The sequence below is a fragment of the Malurus melanocephalus genome, unplaced genomic scaffold (genome assembly GCF_030028575.1).
Source record: "Malurus melanocephalus ecotype Western Australia unplaced genomic scaffold, MMel_1.1 scaffold_191, whole genome shotgun sequence".
Taxonomy (NCBI): Eukaryota; Metazoa; Chordata; class Aves; order Passeriformes; family Maluridae; genus Malurus; species Malurus melanocephalus.
In genome coordinates this window covers 373,279-390,222 of record NW_026623423.1, presented here as the reverse complement: position 1 = coordinate 390,222, position 16,944 = coordinate 373,279, and the positions used below count along the sequence as shown (strand labels likewise).

Genomic DNA, 16,944 nt, shown 5'->3' with positions numbered 1-16,944 from the left:
CTAACTGTAGGAACCTTGGCTAGAAAACCTTGAAACTGTAGGTGATTTGTGCTGACCTCACTTCACTTGCTGTAAATAATTTTCTCGCTTTTTCAGCAAATGCTACGAAACAGTGGGGTAGGTTATTTTCAACAAAAATTATRGTTCAAAAATATTCCAGCTGGAGATCACAGAGGACTATTACAAGAAAACCTGGATATTGGTCCCTGTGCTAGTAGTTTTTTAGATAAAGAGATGAAGATGATGATGATGATGTGCTGTTATTTATCCCTGATTTGTCYTGCTCTCATAAAATGAGTAGCCAAGGAGAATATGAAGGCTTAAAGTTTTCTATAAACACTCATTTGAAATGTTTAGTGGCTGCTAAATTAGTTCATTATGTTTTGRTCATAAAGGAGGTGGTGCTTGAGGTATCTTCACAGGATGCTGCAGGAATCCATTCACTGCTTCTGCTGTCTCCTTAGGCAGAGGAAGAACAGTTGTGAGGAGAAGCATCAAGGCTTGATTTTCTCTCTCACAGCATTCTAGGTCTTATTCCTCTCACTTTTCTCCACTGACTTTCAGAGATCAATGCATCTGTTGGAATTCTTGTTAAGGTGTGCAAACTACTTGACTGGGTCCTATTTAGAGAACTAAGAGGACAATTTTTCTGCCATACAACCTTTCCTCGGTGACTTTCCAAGCACAACAGCTGAAACAGCTATTAGTCAAGCCTCTAATATTCCCTGTATAGTAGGGAAATAGGAAAGTAAACCTATTTGAAGTACATTAATTTTTATTAACTCAGAAATAAAACTGGAATTTCATAAGTGTGGTGGGATTCAATGCAGATAAAAGCCCAGGCGCACTGTTAGTTTCYTGAAGTTAGTGGTCTTTTATCATGAGCTTTTGAGTTGTGGAAAACAGAAGATGGAGCCCTTAGCTCTCACAATCTATATGATGTTCTTAACTGAAGGCAAATCTGACAAAATTAGTGGGTTTGTACCATTTGGGATACTGGGGATGTTTTCAGTAGGCATGAGCTGGCAATTCTTGGACTACAGTTGACTTTCTGAAACTATGTGTTAGGGGTTCAGTGCAGGTCTTTGACTTACCCATTATATTTTGGAGTGCTACTTCATACTACTGAAGATTTAAATACTTAACTCTAACAGCATGCTCAGTGAAATGCCCTTGATTCTGGAATGAGTGTTACCTGTTTAGGATGCAGGGGAACAAACAAATAAACTGTRTCTGTAATCTCTGTCAATAATGCAAATTTTATGTCTATCTCTTGTATGTATTGACACAGCACAAGGTGCTGTAGTGTCGCWTAAGGGAATCACATTGTGATGAGTTTGTGTGTATGTTTGAAGCTATGTAAGTATATTTCTGGTCATTTTGGGTGGGTAATGTGTTCTATGACTAAAATTAAACAAATCAAATACATATGTAGCTATTTCAAATGACAGAATAGCTCTTAATCCTATAGTGTAAATTTTTTTTTGATGCTAGAAAATGAAATGCTGTAGTAGAAGCAAAATACACTTTTCCAAAATGTATAAATAACAAAACCCTAGTTTAAAAGCAGTAAACCYTTTTCCGTTATGCAATATGCAGCTCAGTTTTTATATAATTAACAGAATAACTAGCACGCAGTGGAACACAATAATTACACTTTTAAATATGCATGCTTGAATAGGAAACCTCATTAATAAAACTGCTTTTCTAAAAATACGAAAATATTTTACCATACCTCTTAGAAAGTTCATAACAGATACCATTGCAGTGATTAATTTGGTGCTGCATTAATTAATACAGTTTATTTAATACAGTGCTGTAGCTAAGGCTCTATCAAATGTGTTTAGCACTAATTACTGTTTTAAAAGAGTTTTTTTGTTTGTTTTTTTCCCAGCTCTGAACATAAATTTGAACTCTCCTTCTTGGCTGCAGTCTCSCTACTTCTGATCTTCTTTCTGGTTCAAAGAAGGTGCTCCCTGGTTTCAAAAATTGCTATGGCACTTGGGCTCCTGGGAGTCTACAGTTACCGGGCAGCTATTGGAAATGTCACATTTCCATGGCAACATGGTGGCAAAGATATTTCAAAGTAAGTTAATCAACAGAGAAGTAACTGTTTCTATCAAGGGGCTGAGCATTTTGGCTATCAAGGGATGAGATGGATGGGATGTTCTTGGTTGGACTTACATTCTTTTGAATAGAACTGTAGTTTGTAGATGACTGGTACTGAATTTTTGTGATATGYGCCCCATGAAGCCCCAGTTTTGACTGTGACAAATCAGAAGCCAGTCAGGTAAGAAATAATATAATGAAAATCTGGTAGCTATATCCAGTATTTTTGCTACAAAGAAGCTCCAAATGGATCTCTTGTTGTTTTAGATGGACTTGCTACATCTGGGAAAGAACATGCCAAGCTCATTTAGCCACTACTTCTTTTCAAAAGTGCTTAGGCAGTAGTTCAGATAATTGCTTTTCCATACCTGGCTTTTGGAGTGGAGTGTTCTATAATGTGGGCTTTCAAGATGTAACCATGTCCTTCTTGAGATTTTACCTGTGCATATTAAGGATTTTTAGTCTGATTCTAAATTTCTTAAGGAACTAGTCTATAATTTTAAGGAAGTTATTAACTCTTTCACCAATTACTTCATTAGGAATGTAGCTAAATGGTTATAGTTTTCTTTTACCTGACTCTGCAGCCCCAAGTTTTCCTAAATGCCTGAGAGTTGTGGAAAACTTCCAGAGTCAGTTGGAACATCTGATGAGAAATTGAAACCATTGTCTTCTGGATGCAATAAACTTTCTCYTGCACTCATTTTGAATTTTATATCAATAAAAATGGTGTCTGTTGGAGCTCCTTAGTCAGGGGCAAGAGATTCACAAGATGTGTAGACATGGACAAAGCTCTGTAGGGTGAGATCTTAGGATGTAAAGAAGATTTTCTTAACTGACAGGTTTGCTAACATGGCATATTTTACAAGAAATATTTGTTTGTATGTATATCTGGATATATTTATTTACATTCCATCCCTCCAAATATTGAAGATAGCTCTAGGGTATACTAGTGTTAAGTTGATACTATGTGTTAGTGCTGCTGCATGACAAAATAATGATAATCTTTACTTACTGTGCAGGATTTGGCTCTATGCTTGAAACATGCCTGGTTTTTGAGTGTGATCTCTAATTTTGCTTTGTGTTTGAGTCCTTGGAGAATAATACTGTCCTTGCAGCATGGGACAAAACATTAAATATAGCAGTTGAGCCACAAAGAAAAAGTGATTAGAAAAAAAGTAGAGTACTTAAATACTGAGGTCAAACACTTACTTGAAATTTGTTCATTCTATAGTCAKCATATTGATGCTGATATATATGCTATATATCAGCATATATTGATATATTGATAWATATATWATATATCTGGTAAAAACCTATTTAAAATACCTAAAAAACCCCGGACTTCCTTTTAAATGTCTCTAGAGATATCTTCAGTGTATTCATGGTCTGGGATAACTCCAGATCCACGTAGATCTGTAGTTTTGTAGAGGTAGTTTTGTAGAGGTAGTTTTGTGTAATATGAGAAAAAGCTGTGGGCAGCCACTGCATTTTTCATGCATAGTGAATTCTTCTCTGAGATGGAGAATCTTGGCTCAGAAGCGCTCCCTCTCTGTACCCTTTACTGAAGATTTTCTCTAAATTTTAGAACTGCTGGATGGTGGATGAGGCTATTTAAGAGTTCCATGTTTTCTGTGGCTTACACTAAGAAAACTTCCTAATTAAAAAAGGCAAAGAAGTAATTTGGCCTTTTTACCTCAGTATTATTTAAAAAAAAATGTAGTCTGTGCAATGAAAAGGATTAATATATATTGTGCTAAAAGAAACAAAATAATAATGCGTTTTCTGGGGAATACTTCTTTTGAATTTCCATCARTTGGTAAATTCTGGTTTATACTTAACTCATTGAATAGGCAAATACCCCAAGCTAWTCCCTGAAGTTCTACTTCTAAGTCATGTGAATGTATTTGAATATTTTATGGTAATAATTACATCAGAGTTACTGAAGACACTGAGAAGGGACACTGAATTTTTGCATTAGCGASAAAGACAGAAATTCTCTAAACTTTACTGGCTTTTACCCTTAGTTTTCTTCCCTAAAGGAAAAAAATCAATGGGTATTATAGTGTTTYTACAAATGCTTGCTCTTCAAGGGAATAAAATAGTAAAGCCCCTTTGCATAAGCCATTAGGTATAACCTTGAACCATTGAAAGGTAAGCAACAGAACAGTGCAATGTGTTCAGGTTTAGGAGGGCCCCGTCATTGTTATGTCACAGTTTTGCCTTTTTTCCTTGGTTCTGTACATGCAAAAAAGAAAACTGAATATGTAAATAGTCATGCTTATTGTTTCTCCTCTTGYTTTTTCTTTCCTGTATGTGAAAAGAAAGATTGAGTCAAGCTTTTTAGTAATTTGTTTAGGAGAGTGACCTTTCTAAGACTAAAAAAAAGAATTAAATTCTAACTTTAATTATTATTTATTTATAAAACTTATTTTTAGGTATTTTGACTAGTAATGCTTTTTTATGGTCAGCTAGTTACACTGGTTACATGAATAGAACCATGCTTTTACTATTTTTAGAGTCTTGGTCTAATCCTCCATATGTTGGTGAATCCGGATGACTCAGGAATCCTCACTTCTGAGTGAATTATATTAGTTTTATAGGAGACCATRTTCACTCATTGCTCATGTATAGAGTGACTGGTAGTAAGAGATTGCCTGGTGGAGCTGCACTCTGCCRTCACTCAGACAAATGGACCTGATGTCCAATTTGCAAGAAACAATGGACCCTCTGCCCTCTCAGCACCTGCCAGAGGGAGGGGACCTTCGGGATGGAGAGGAGTGAAAATGGGTTTCTGCTTGGGATGGCAGGTGAAACCTCTCCTGACCTCCCTCACCTCCTCAGGTGCCTGTATGCACTAGATAAGAGGCCCTGGAATCTGRGAACCAGGGAAATGAGGACCAGAGAAGTGAGACTGTGGGTTAAAGTTCATCCAGGTTGGCAAGATTGCCTAGGGGAAGGCAGCTTACCCCCCACATCACAACCTCCTCAGTTAAGAGAAACAGAAGTGTAGTAGTCATTGGTGACTTCAGTAGTCATTGGTGACTTCCTTTTGAGAGGAATGATATRCCAGCTTGATCCAATCCATAAAGAGGTGTGTTGCCCTCTCTGCGGGCTGGATAAGAGACATCACCAAGAAACTTCCCAGCCTGGTACAGCCCAGTGATGATTACCCACAGCTGGTTTTCCAGCTGGGCAGCAACCAAGCCCCAACAACAAGGGTGCAGATTATCAAAAGGAGCATCAGAGCCTTGGGGACAACTGGTCAAGGGGTCTGGAGCACCAGTTGTGTTCTCTTCTATCCTGCCAGTTTCAGGGATTGATGGGGCAAGAAACTGGAAAATGAGACAGATGAACACCTGGCTTTGAAACTGGTGTTACTAGCAGAATTCCCAGCATTTTATTGTGTGTCAGTTTATATGACACTGAGCCTGGTGACAGTAAGTGGGGTCCATCTCTTTCAAAGGGGAAMTAGTAGCTCAGGATTTAGCAGGGCTCACTGAGAGAGCTTAAACTGGATTTGAAGGTGGATGTAGACATAGCCAGGCTTGATAGGGATAAAGTTATGAAGAYGTGGATACCTTGCATGACTGGAATGTTGTCATGAAGGTCCACATGTTGCCTAGGGAAGACAGACAAGGAAGGTGCATTGGTGGAATTTCTCTCTATGTGCAGAAACACGTGGAACATATCAAGCTCTGTCTGGAGTGGATGATGAGAAAATTGAGAGCTTACRGGTCAGGATAAAAGAGTAGACTAGGGTGACTGTTGTGGCTGTTTGCTACAGGCCACCTGATCAAGAAGAAGTGGAYGAGGGTTTCTACAGGCAGCTTGAAGCAGGCTTCAAAGTTGTAGGTTCTTGTGGGGGACTTCAACTACCCTGACATCTGCTGGAGAAGCAGTACAATGGAGCACAGACAGTCTGGGAAGTTCCTGGAAARCACTGATGACAATGTTCWGACACAGGTAGCAGAGATCCTACAAGGAATGGTGCTGCTTAACCTTGTAACAACAAACGGGAGGACTTGTTAGAGATGTAAAAGCTGGGGGCAGCCTTGGCTCTGGTGACCATGAGAATGTGGAGTTCAGTGTTGGGCAGAGAGGATGCAGAGCAACAAGCAATCATGGACTTGAGAAGAGGTAATGTTAGCCTYGTTAGGGATCTTGGAAGTATTCCAAGGGAACAGACCATGCAGGGAAGAGAGGTCCAACAGAGCTGATTGGTATACAAAGGCTRTTTCCTCTAGGCTTAAGAATGACATATTCTTATGAGGAAGAAACTGGGGAAATAGAGTAAGAGATCTGTGTGGGTGAATAAGGAACTCCTGTCATTGCTGAGCATAAGCATGCAATACACAGGAGKGGGAAGCAGGGGCAGGCCACTTGGAATGAATATAGAGAGGTGGTCAGAGGAGGTAGAAATGAGACAAGGAAGTCCAAGGCCTGTCCGAAACTAAATGTGGCCAAGGATGTCAAAGACAACAGAAAGGGCTTTTTCAAATACGTTAGAAACAAGAAAAACTMGGGATAGAGTGGATCCTTTACTAGATGGAGCAAAGGCCCCTGTAACAGAGGATTACTGAGGTTCTCTCAGAGGCAGAAGTCAGAGTTACTGAACACCTTCTTTGTATTGATCTTTGCTGACAAGACCAGCCAGGAGTCTCTCACCCCGGAGGCCATAGCAAAGGAATGTTGAAAGGAAGACTTCCTTGTGGYCAGGGAGGATTGGGTCCTGTTGGAAGGCATCCACAGGTGGTGAGGGAGCTGGCGGACATAGTGAGGCTGCTGATGATCATCTTTGAAATGTCAACCTTTGAGAGGTTCCTGAGGAGTGGAAGAAAGAAAAAGTCACCAGTCTTGAAAAAGGGCAAGAAGGAAGATCTAGGAAACTAYCAATGAGTCAGCCTTACCTCAGTCTCTGGAGAGGTGGTTGGGCACCTYGTTCTGAAATGAGGCTCTCTCTATCCATGTGAATGACAAACAGGTGATCAGGAGTAGTCAGTGTGGATTCAATAAAGGTAAATCATGCTTGACCAACCTGATTGCCYTCTGTGATGAAACAAATACCGGGCTGAATGAGGGGAGAGCGGTGGATGTTGTCTACCCTGACTTCAGCAAGGATTTCAACACTGTCTGTCACAATACCCTCATAGGCAAGCTCCACAAGTGTGGACTGGATGAGTGGACACTGAGATTCTGGCTGAATGGCAKATCCCAGAGGGTTTGTAGTTGGTGGCACAGGGAGGCCTGTCATTAGTGGTGTCCCCCAAGGCTCCATACTGTGAATACTTATTAACCAGTGACTTGGGTGAAGATGTCACCCAAATCTCACCAGATTTGCTGGGAGGAAAGGTCTGTAACCCACAGGGCTGTGCAGACCTTCGGAAGGACCTCAGTAGTCTGGAGAATTGGGCACAGAACTGGCTGAAGTTCAACAGAGGCAAGTGCAGGGTCCTGCACCTGGGGAAGAAGAACTTCAGGCAGCTGCTGGAAAGCAGCTCGGAGGAGGACATGGGTTCTGGTGGACAACGAGCTGTCCAGGAGCCAGCAGTGTGTCCAGGAGACCAAGAAGGGCAATGGGATCCTGGGGAATAAGAAGACCATTGGCAGCAGATCGAGGAAGGTGATCCTGACCCTCTACTCAGCGCTGGTGAGGCACATCTGGAGTGCTGTGTCCAGTTCTGGGCTCCTCAGGACAAGAGAGACAGGGAGCTCCTAGAATGAGTCCAGAGGTCAGTTAAGAATGTGGCTAAGGGACTGAAACATCTCTTTTACAAAGAAAGGCTGAAGGAGCTGTGCCTTTTCTGCTTGAGGAGTAAATGACTGAGAGAGAACCTCAGCAATGTCTCTGAAGGTGCTTCTCAGTGGTGCCCAGCAATAGGACTAGAGGCAATGGGCAGGAGCTGATGCACAGGAAGTTCCACTTGAATATGAGRAAGAACTTCTTTGCTGTGATGGTGACCAGGCACTGAAACAGGTTGCACAGAGATGTTGTGGAGTCTCCCTCACTGGAGGGAGTGCAATTGTCCTGCTCTAGGTGACCCTGCTTGAGCCTTGAGCAGGAAGGTTGGACCAGATGACTCATTGTAGTCTCTTACAGTGATATCCATTCTTTGAGTCTGTGGAACCTAAGGCTAGTGTATATTCAATTACAGATGAACTGTGTAGATAATGTGCATTTTTAGCTTTTGCAGGATTAAAAAAAAAAATTATAATCACAGTTTTTTTCATGGGCTCATTTGGTGAATTTGCTGGATTGCTGGTATACCTAGCACACAATAATGAGACCTGTGACTTTTTTTTGTCCCCCAGAAAATATAAGAATGTCACCACATTTTGATGGATGTTTGCTTTTGCTTTCTTAGTTTCTCAGGCCATGCACTTCTAGAATAGCAGGTCACAGTTTTAAAGCTTAMAACGTTTTTGTCCTTGTCAGCTTTTTTGGACGATGTGCTATGTTTTCTTCAGAAGCTGGCTTTCACTGGAAGTGAAGAGGCAAATGAATTTACAGGTTGTTTGAAGATAGTGTAAGGGCCAATTACAACTTCAAGCAGTTTGTAATTTTTTTTTGATAATGGAATTGCTTAGGGATTTGAAAAATGCTAGCCTTGGATTTTTAACCTGATTGGCAGAACTGGTTGATCTTCACCTCTTGAAAGACTCTGAAATAGTTATTAGTAAGTAACTCATCTTTCTGTTTTATTTATTAACTTTTTTTCAATCTTATTTTCTCTTTAGGGGGATTACTGAAGCTCGTTTTGTTTATGTCTTTGTTCTTGGCATAGTCTTCACTGGCACTAAAGATTTACTAAAGTCACAGGTTATTTCTGCAGACTCCAGCATGAAGAGCACAGGATTATGGGAAGTATATAGCGGATTGGTTCTACTAGCAGCTCTTCTATTTAGACCTCACAATTTACCAGTCTTGGTGTTTTGTCTGCTGATTCAGACAATGATGACAAAATATATTTGGAGACCTTTGAAATTCGATGCAGCACAGATTACTATCATGCACTACTGGTTTGGCCAAGCTTTCTTCTATTTTCAGGTAAGCTGAATACTCTCTGCTGCAGGGGTGGGGGAGGGATTAATTTTTCAAAGAAATACTGTCCATTGTAAATAAAATGCTAACTAAATATTACAGTGGGAGAGTTTACTGAGTGCTCAGAAGGGTTTAGTTTCTACGTTTTATTAATGTTTTGTTTTCAGAATCAGAGAAAGGTGCACACCTTAGTGTCTTACCCTCAGTGTAGATTTCTAAAAGTGTTACAAGGATCAGGGACCTATACCAGGTTGACTCTGGTTAATGGGCCTTGTAAGGACTTTTTAAGTGGTATTCAATTTTAAAATGTCATATAAGCTGATTAATACCAGTAAGAGGCAGGTGGTTTTTGTCACTGGTTCTTGTGGCTCRCAAACTTTTGGTAGCATCACAATACGTCTGCATTCTGTTTAAGGCAGAACGAAAGTTCTGTAGCATGTAATAATATCTCTTATGATAACCAGAACTTATTTTCTTTCTAATTATATCAAATGATACCTTCTTTCCTGATGAGCCTTACTCACTTCAGTTCATARTTCTCTGCATAGTTCTCTGCATTGCAAGTAAGGTTGCAGTTCCACAGAAACTTTGCTTTGCATTGAAGCTGGAGAGGACCTTTCTACTTCTAGTATTGTTGGAAATTTAGTGTAGTAGGCTGTCTAGGAAGGGCGTTTGTTAAGTTGGGAATGAGGTTTAAGAGRTGGGTTTTGCAAAATTTCATTGTGAGACTTTGCCTCCTAGGCCGGGCTGGGGATGTTAAAACTCTGGTCAAGCTTAGGGTACTTTCTACTGTTTCTGACTCTGTAACTGCAGACTGAGGATTGGCTTGATTGAGAGTGTATGTCTGTATAGGAAATTGTTGATGCAGGTAGGATCATCATGATTCATCCCTTCCTTCCCACTTTTCTTGTTCAGAGGACATATCATGTCATGTTTGAATGGCTTTTGCATGCTTTGGGTGTTACTTCTCAGGCAGGCAGCTTTGACTGCARCCTCCTAAGAGCACCCCTTAGTGCAGTTGGCAAAAGGGTGAAGATGGAGCCCTCTCTGTGCTGAGGTACCAAACAAAAATAGCTGCCAGAAATTTAATGGGGAGGAGGCTGGCAAGAAAATCCTAGTTAGGGAAAAGAATGCAGCAAATAATGCAGCAAATGATTCATAAATGTTTTCAGTGATGCTGAATTCTTGTTACACTTGGCTGAGAATTTCACAAAACCATGAAATTACTGGAGAGTTGAAGCTGGAAGATACCTCTGGAGCTCATTTAGTCCAAGCTGACCCCATGTAAAAGCAGATCAGACAGACCGGGTTGTTCTGAACTGTGTTCATTCTCAGATTTAAATACCTGAAAGGGCAGTTAGTCCTATGACTTGACCACCCTAGCTAATAACAAGCTTGCTCTGGTTTTAATCAGAATGCCTTGTATTTCTGTTTCTATGTGTTGCTTTTCATCCTTTTGCTAGTCACTAATGAGTGACCAAGAAAATCACAGTCTGGCTATATTGCCTGTACTTCCCCTCRTCAGATATTCATACACATTGTTATGATCCATACTGAGCTTTTTCCTCTTGAGAGTAAACACACCCAGAGAGTTTGTATGACAGGTGCTTTTTTTGCCATCATCATCTGTGGTGCTTCAGTGGACTTTTTCYAGCACACCCATGACTTTTTTGTGGTGGCAAGGCCAGAACTGGACTTGAACAAATGTGGATCTCACCACTGCTTATTAGAGAGAATGAAGCATCTCCCTTGAACAGCTGGTGAGGCTTTCCCTAATGTAGTCCCAGGTGCTGTTGGTCTTTCCACAAAGGACAATGGCTGGCTGATCTTTTCCAAGCTGCTTTCCATATGGCTGTTTCCACTGTGACCATAGTTTTGTTCTTCCCTGAGTACTGGATTTGACATTTCCCTTTGGCACATGTCCTGATTTTCTTGCCGTTTCATTTCTCCAGCCTGTTGAGGTGCCTCTGAGTGGCAGCAGTCCCATCTGCTGTATGATCCACTCCTCCCTGGTCTGTATTGTGTGTAGACTTACTGAGAGGACTGTCCTATTGCCCAGATCATTAGTAAAGATGTTCAACAGTATCAGCCTTGGGTCTGTCCTTGTGGCTGATCAGTATTRATTGGCCTCCAGATGGACTTGAAGCTGCTGATAGCAGCCCTGTGAGCTCAACATCTGAGCAGTTTCCAGTCGAGTGTCTTGTTTTCTAGTCTGGATTGCATCTGTTTGTTTGGCTAAGGAGATACTTAAAAGAGCTCATGAAGTGAAAGTGTGTTAGATAAATGTAGCCCATGTATCTTTAGCCAGTATGGCATGATGAAATAGAAAATATTTGAAGTAATAATTTTGTTTTGGACATGTAATATGGCAGGTTAAATTTTGTGTCTTRTCTGCTCTGAATGATGCCAAAAATTTGGGAGTAACTTTTCTGAAAGAATTTACATGAACTGAAGCAGCTGTATACATTTTCCAGAAGTAAGCTATTAGAGCTGTCAAGAGCTTGATGTGTCTTTCCATTTGACTGTGCTGTGTCAAAGCGTTTTTTTCTACACCAATGAAAATGTATTTATGCAAGACCAGTAGAAAGTAACAGRATTTGGTAGCATCTGTTTTGGCTTTCTGGTGGTCTTAAACTGGTGTTAGCAGAAAGATTTTTCTATCTCATGACTAATGTTTTGCATTTTCAACTATACTTGATKATTTTTTTTTGTTTTTAGAAGACTGTAAGAAGTGCTTTCCATTTTACTTGGCTGCAAATTATGTTTTTGGATATCYTGCAGTTTTCTGCTTAGGCATCTGCTTAGGTCCCATCACTCTCTTGGCAATTTTGACATTTCTTCTAGGAGTGTTTCCTTTGGAAATAATAACTTCCAGTATGATACAGATTTCAGCAAACTTCAGGATATTTTAAAGATTAGTTCTGACTAGGGAATTTTTTCCACATAAACATACTGCTGAATCACAGAATCCAAACCTCATAAACGAGAAATTCTGCATTACCTTCTTGTGAACCCGATTTCTAGATGGGTCTTTGTGCATCTCCTGTCCCTGTAAGATCTAGAGAATGATCTGGGTGATCGTTACTTACCAAAACTTCCATTAGAAGCAGACCAAAGCTTTTTTCCCTCATGTTGTTTTCCATGCTGGTTTGTATGACATAGAGCAGGCCCAGATAAGAACCTGCATTTTTGTGTCCTGTCACATATCTRTAAGCTCCAGCTTTGAAAAGATTCTTTGTAATTAGCAATAGCTTAGCAAAAATTTTGAAAAATTCCTCAGTCTGTTTATCACAGGATCCTTTAAAAATGTATCAATTTCAGAAGGGCAAGCTAACAGTCTTCTAGAATATTTTTGTGTGTCTGTCCACTTGGTGTGTGCCTATTCGCCATGCCGAAGACTGATTAAAATGACAAATGAATTGTAATAGAACAGGAGGGATTTCCTTTATTTTCTGTCTTTATTTCTCTTTTTGTTTTTCTGTTTTCAGAAAATCTTAGAGATATTTCAGAAATGGAGAAATCAATTCTGCTAGTGGAAAAAGAGCTTTTAAGAGTCAAAACAGATGGAATTTTCTTTCACAATCCTTCCCCCCCCCATTCCTTAGGGACCCAATTTTTGGTTCTCTTTTAAGAATGTTGTAAGTACACTAGATGCCTTTTTAGAATGGAAATTGAGAGTTTGACCAAAMTACCAGACTTTAGATATTAGCTTGTTATTTTTCTCTGATGAAAAGTGTTYTGAAGGGATGGAAAGAAACAAATTGAATCATACAAGGCTAAGAGGGACTTCTTTTTTGCATTTCACAATTGAAAGCAGTTATCTGGTGTTCCGAATATTAGCATAGAAAAGTAGAATGGTCAGGCTGGTATTTCATGAATAATAGAAGCAACAAAGGTAGTTCAAAATCTAATTAATGCTCTCTCTTCAATTTGTAAATTTCTCTCAGTTTATTCTGAGAATAGCTTTTCCAGTCTGGGGCTGTATTTGTTCTCAGGTACTGAATAAACATTAAGGAAGTACAGCTGGGCTTTTTCTGCTGGAGAAGTCCATSAAATTCTCACCTTAAGTAGTGACTTTTGTTCAGCTAGTCTTGATAACAGATAGTTGCTTGTTTACTGCCTCAGGAGTGAGCAATAGCTATTCTAAAATTCCAGGGGAGAGATGTGAAGAAATCACAACTGTCTTGTTAGGCATGATATGCACCGTTGGCATAGATTTAAATGTCTTCCCTGACTTTGTCTCTTTAAGTTTTGTGGTCACTTGAGCTGCCACTGTTAACCTGACTGGGTTCAGAGTGGTGCTAGGGTTTTAATTTCCAGACAGGCATAAAGTTCTAATGTAGCATACAAAAAAATAGCAGGCTTGTGTTTGAAATACAAATATTGAAAACCACTGAAATGTGCTGGTGATGTAGATCACATTGGATACTAAATTTAAACTGTGCTAGCTAAATGAGGCAGGAGAAGAGAARTATAAATGAAATACGAAATGCTTCCATCTGGAAATGGGAGAGAGGTTTGGAGAGGTTTTGGAGAATTACTTTTTGCACATGTCTTGGTGTGATTATGAAGGAAATGAGACTTGCCCATGTTGCTGAGCCTTTATTAAATCTTGGTAGACAATATGGTACATAATGACAAAAGCAGTAACTCTGTCTTGCTGCRTGTGGATTGTAAGTGATGGCCTTTTGAATGTGATGGTAAAAATAGCCTTGTTCAGGATAGCATATTTAATGAATGAGGCAGTGCTCTTTCAAAAAGTATTGTTAGGGTCCKTCAGGACTTTATGGAAGTAGATCTGTGAAAATCCTAAGTGTGCAAAGTAGGCAAGGCTGATAGGAGGAAATACTGCTTTTTATTAATCAGATGCTATGGCTGATGCACTTGGGGGAAAAAAATGAAGTGTGTGGATGTGGAAGCTAATTTTTTTATTTTGCATGTAGGTAGGAAATACCCCACAAATAAAGGGTGGATTGAAAACAAATGCCTTGATCTTACACTTGGTTTTGCATTCTGCACTTCTTCTATGCCAGAACCTTGAATGCATCTCCTGCCTTGGAGTTTATTAGCAGACCTCAAGGTCATCTCCTTCACTGAGAGAGGAGCTAATGGGGAATAGCAGAAGGAGGGATCTGGCCCTTCTTTCTGTTTTGGTTCTGCTTTAATCCGATGCTTTACTTACTGCCTGTATTGTATCACAGCTGTGTAAGCAGGTATGTGTGTGTGTCTTGTACTTTCTTGAGCTTGCTCTAGCTCTGGTGGCTGGGCTTTCTGGCCTAGTCTTAGACCTGTCTTGTCACCACAGACTTGCTATCCCTGAGCTGCATCTAGCCCTGATCATTGTCTCTGGATCCAGCCCTGACCTGGATATGCCACGGAAGAGTCCTGCATTACTGCTCTCGCCTGCCTTGTTTTCCTGGTCCAGCTATCCCTTTCTGCTCTTTGACAATTTGGATCTATAAGGCAAATTCGTTGAACAGTTATAACTTAAATGGGAAGACTCTGCATGAAGTCATTTTTCCCCAGCRTTTTAGACAGATTTTTGTGAGTAGTAAGCAGAGGAAAAGGCTTCTCATGCAGGTTTTGCAGTCTTCATGCTTGAAGGTTTTTAGAGATTGTCTGGATAAAGTGCTGTGTAATTAATGTGGAGCTGGGTAGACCMAATTTATTTTCTTGTTTTGTTTTAGGAAAGGTGTTTGCTTTATTTACTTTGTGTAAATTGATGAAGAGAGGCAAAGTTTAAAATACTCCAGTATTGTAAAAAATAGATGAAATTRAAACATGTAGTCAGAATGCTACTTATTTGTCAGGATATTATTGCAAGTTCAAGAATCTCTTGATGAATTTTTCAATGAGCTTGAATAATTGATTGTTTTCTCCTAAGCCCTGAGTTGTCCATGGCTCATAATTCAGCAGTCCTTTCCCAAAAGTATGTTGTATCTTTATCTTTATCATTTGTCCTCAAAATGCGTGAGAGTAGAAATAAATAACTCGGTTGTTTCTTTTCAATAAAACAGCTTCTAAAAAATTTATTTTGCAGTAAATATTGCTAAAAATATTTTCATTACCTTGGATGAAAGCTCATAAATGAACAAAAATTCCATGTATTTATTTATTAGACTTGTGGGGGTTTGTTGCTGTGCTTAGAGCAGTATATCTGTGGAATGGGAGAAACAAAATAAAGTTCCAGTTTCTGGTGGTTTTTATCACTGGAGGAAACGAAGCAGGTCTATACATTTTTAGAATAAATTATATCTAATTCATCTTGCCTTTAGTTAAAGAGATGGACTGAGTGACATTTTAAAGTGATTTTTGCTTTTTCTGGTTGTGGTTTCAAAGCATTGTAGGATAATTACATTATTTACATATATTACAGAAGGGCCTTCAGAAGGCCCACAATTCAGTCCCATTTTTGGAACGGTGTCAGCTGTGAGGTCAAGCCAAATGGCTCAGGGTCTTGAAACCATCAAGGTCTGTCCAGAGAGAGCTGAACCTTTCTGGGCAACCTTTTCTGAAATAGTAGAGTGATATGTTAAAATAAAAGAAGACACTCTGAACTGTCATTTATGTATTGTGTGGAGGATTAGAATTTATAAGTTGTGAGAATTTAGTGTAAATACATGAATTTGTCTTGGAAAAAGATACCTAATGTGAAGAAAAAAAATGCTTCCTACTGCATAGCAGGGCTCTTCTAATAGGATTGGTGGCAGTAGTATCCATGAGGTTCAGTAGATTAATGGTAAAAGTAGAATGTTTGGACACTTCACAGTGTGGTTGGAGTTGTAAGTGTGTGGATCCAAATATGTGCATCRTTGTTCTACAACTACATCACTCTAAAAGTCAAAGACAGATGGAATGAACCCTGTGGGAAAGGAATTCGGGGAATTGGGGAGAAGGGTGAAAGCACTGTTCTTGCCTCCAGGTTCCTTACTTTGCCCTGACCTCATTTCAGAGGGGATTACATCTTTTTGCCCAGTTCTGCAGGACCAGTGCTGCATTTATTCTTCTCACATGCAGTGGGATGGAGAATTGCCCCAAGGTACCAAGGATCAACCACGTGCATATGCACATGGAGTAAAGAGTTTGAAGAGACCTTTCAGCTCTTTATGACATGAGCTGGATCTCTTGATGTCTCAGCTTTTCTACTCTGCATGCTGCTGTAGACAGGGACTGGAGGAAAAAAAGAATAGGTTCCCTCCCTACCTGTCCCAGTCAAACTCTTGCTTGTTGAGATCAGCACCCTGCCCTGCATCAAAGTGCTACACTTCCCTTTTGGCTCTCGCCATGGCCTCAATCTCTACCCATTAAATCTGAGGAGTAGCCTTATTTTACAGCTTTCTTTTGCAGTCTCATATTACAAGTTCTAGGGCACAGTTTTATTTTATTTTTTTTTATTTAGCTGCTTATCATTAGTTGTGCTTTGCTTTGATCCTGGTATTGCTGAACATAACACTACATGTGTAACAATAATTGATTACACCGGTGCAATGATTTACTACAGTGGTGCRTGATGAAAGTCAAAATGAGGAAGACTAACAGTCACAAGTCAAGATTTTTCCAGTGTATGGTGTTTTGGTAAAATCCATACCATACTGCCCTCTTAGAGCTTCAGGCTCCATTTACATTCTGGGAATATCTTCGTGGTGGGATTCATGGGGACAGTGACCACTTGTAACGAGCTCTGAATGGTGCTGTCAACACAGATGGCTTTTTTTCTCTTAGATTTTAGAGCTGTTTCAGGGACAGGTTTTTTGCTGTCACTGGTGCCTAGTTAGTTATATACCTGAAAAAGCTAC

General features: G+C 39.8%; 1 protein-coding gene across 1 annotated transcript in view; it reads left to right on the top strand.

The window, feature by feature from the left end:
* Positions 1 to 16,944, top strand: part of PIGG (phosphatidylinositol glycan anchor biosynthesis class G) — an 84,540-nt gene that overhangs the window by 36,353 nt on the left and 31,243 nt on the right. Inside the window, exons 10-11 of the mRNA XM_057373247.1 lie at positions 1,895 to 2,086; positions 8,845 to 9,154. Of these exons, the coding sequence (XP_057229230.1) occupies positions 1,895 to 2,086; positions 8,845 to 9,154 (502 nt within the window). The remainder of the gene's footprint in view (positions 1 to 1,894; positions 2,087 to 8,844; positions 9,155 to 16,944) is intronic.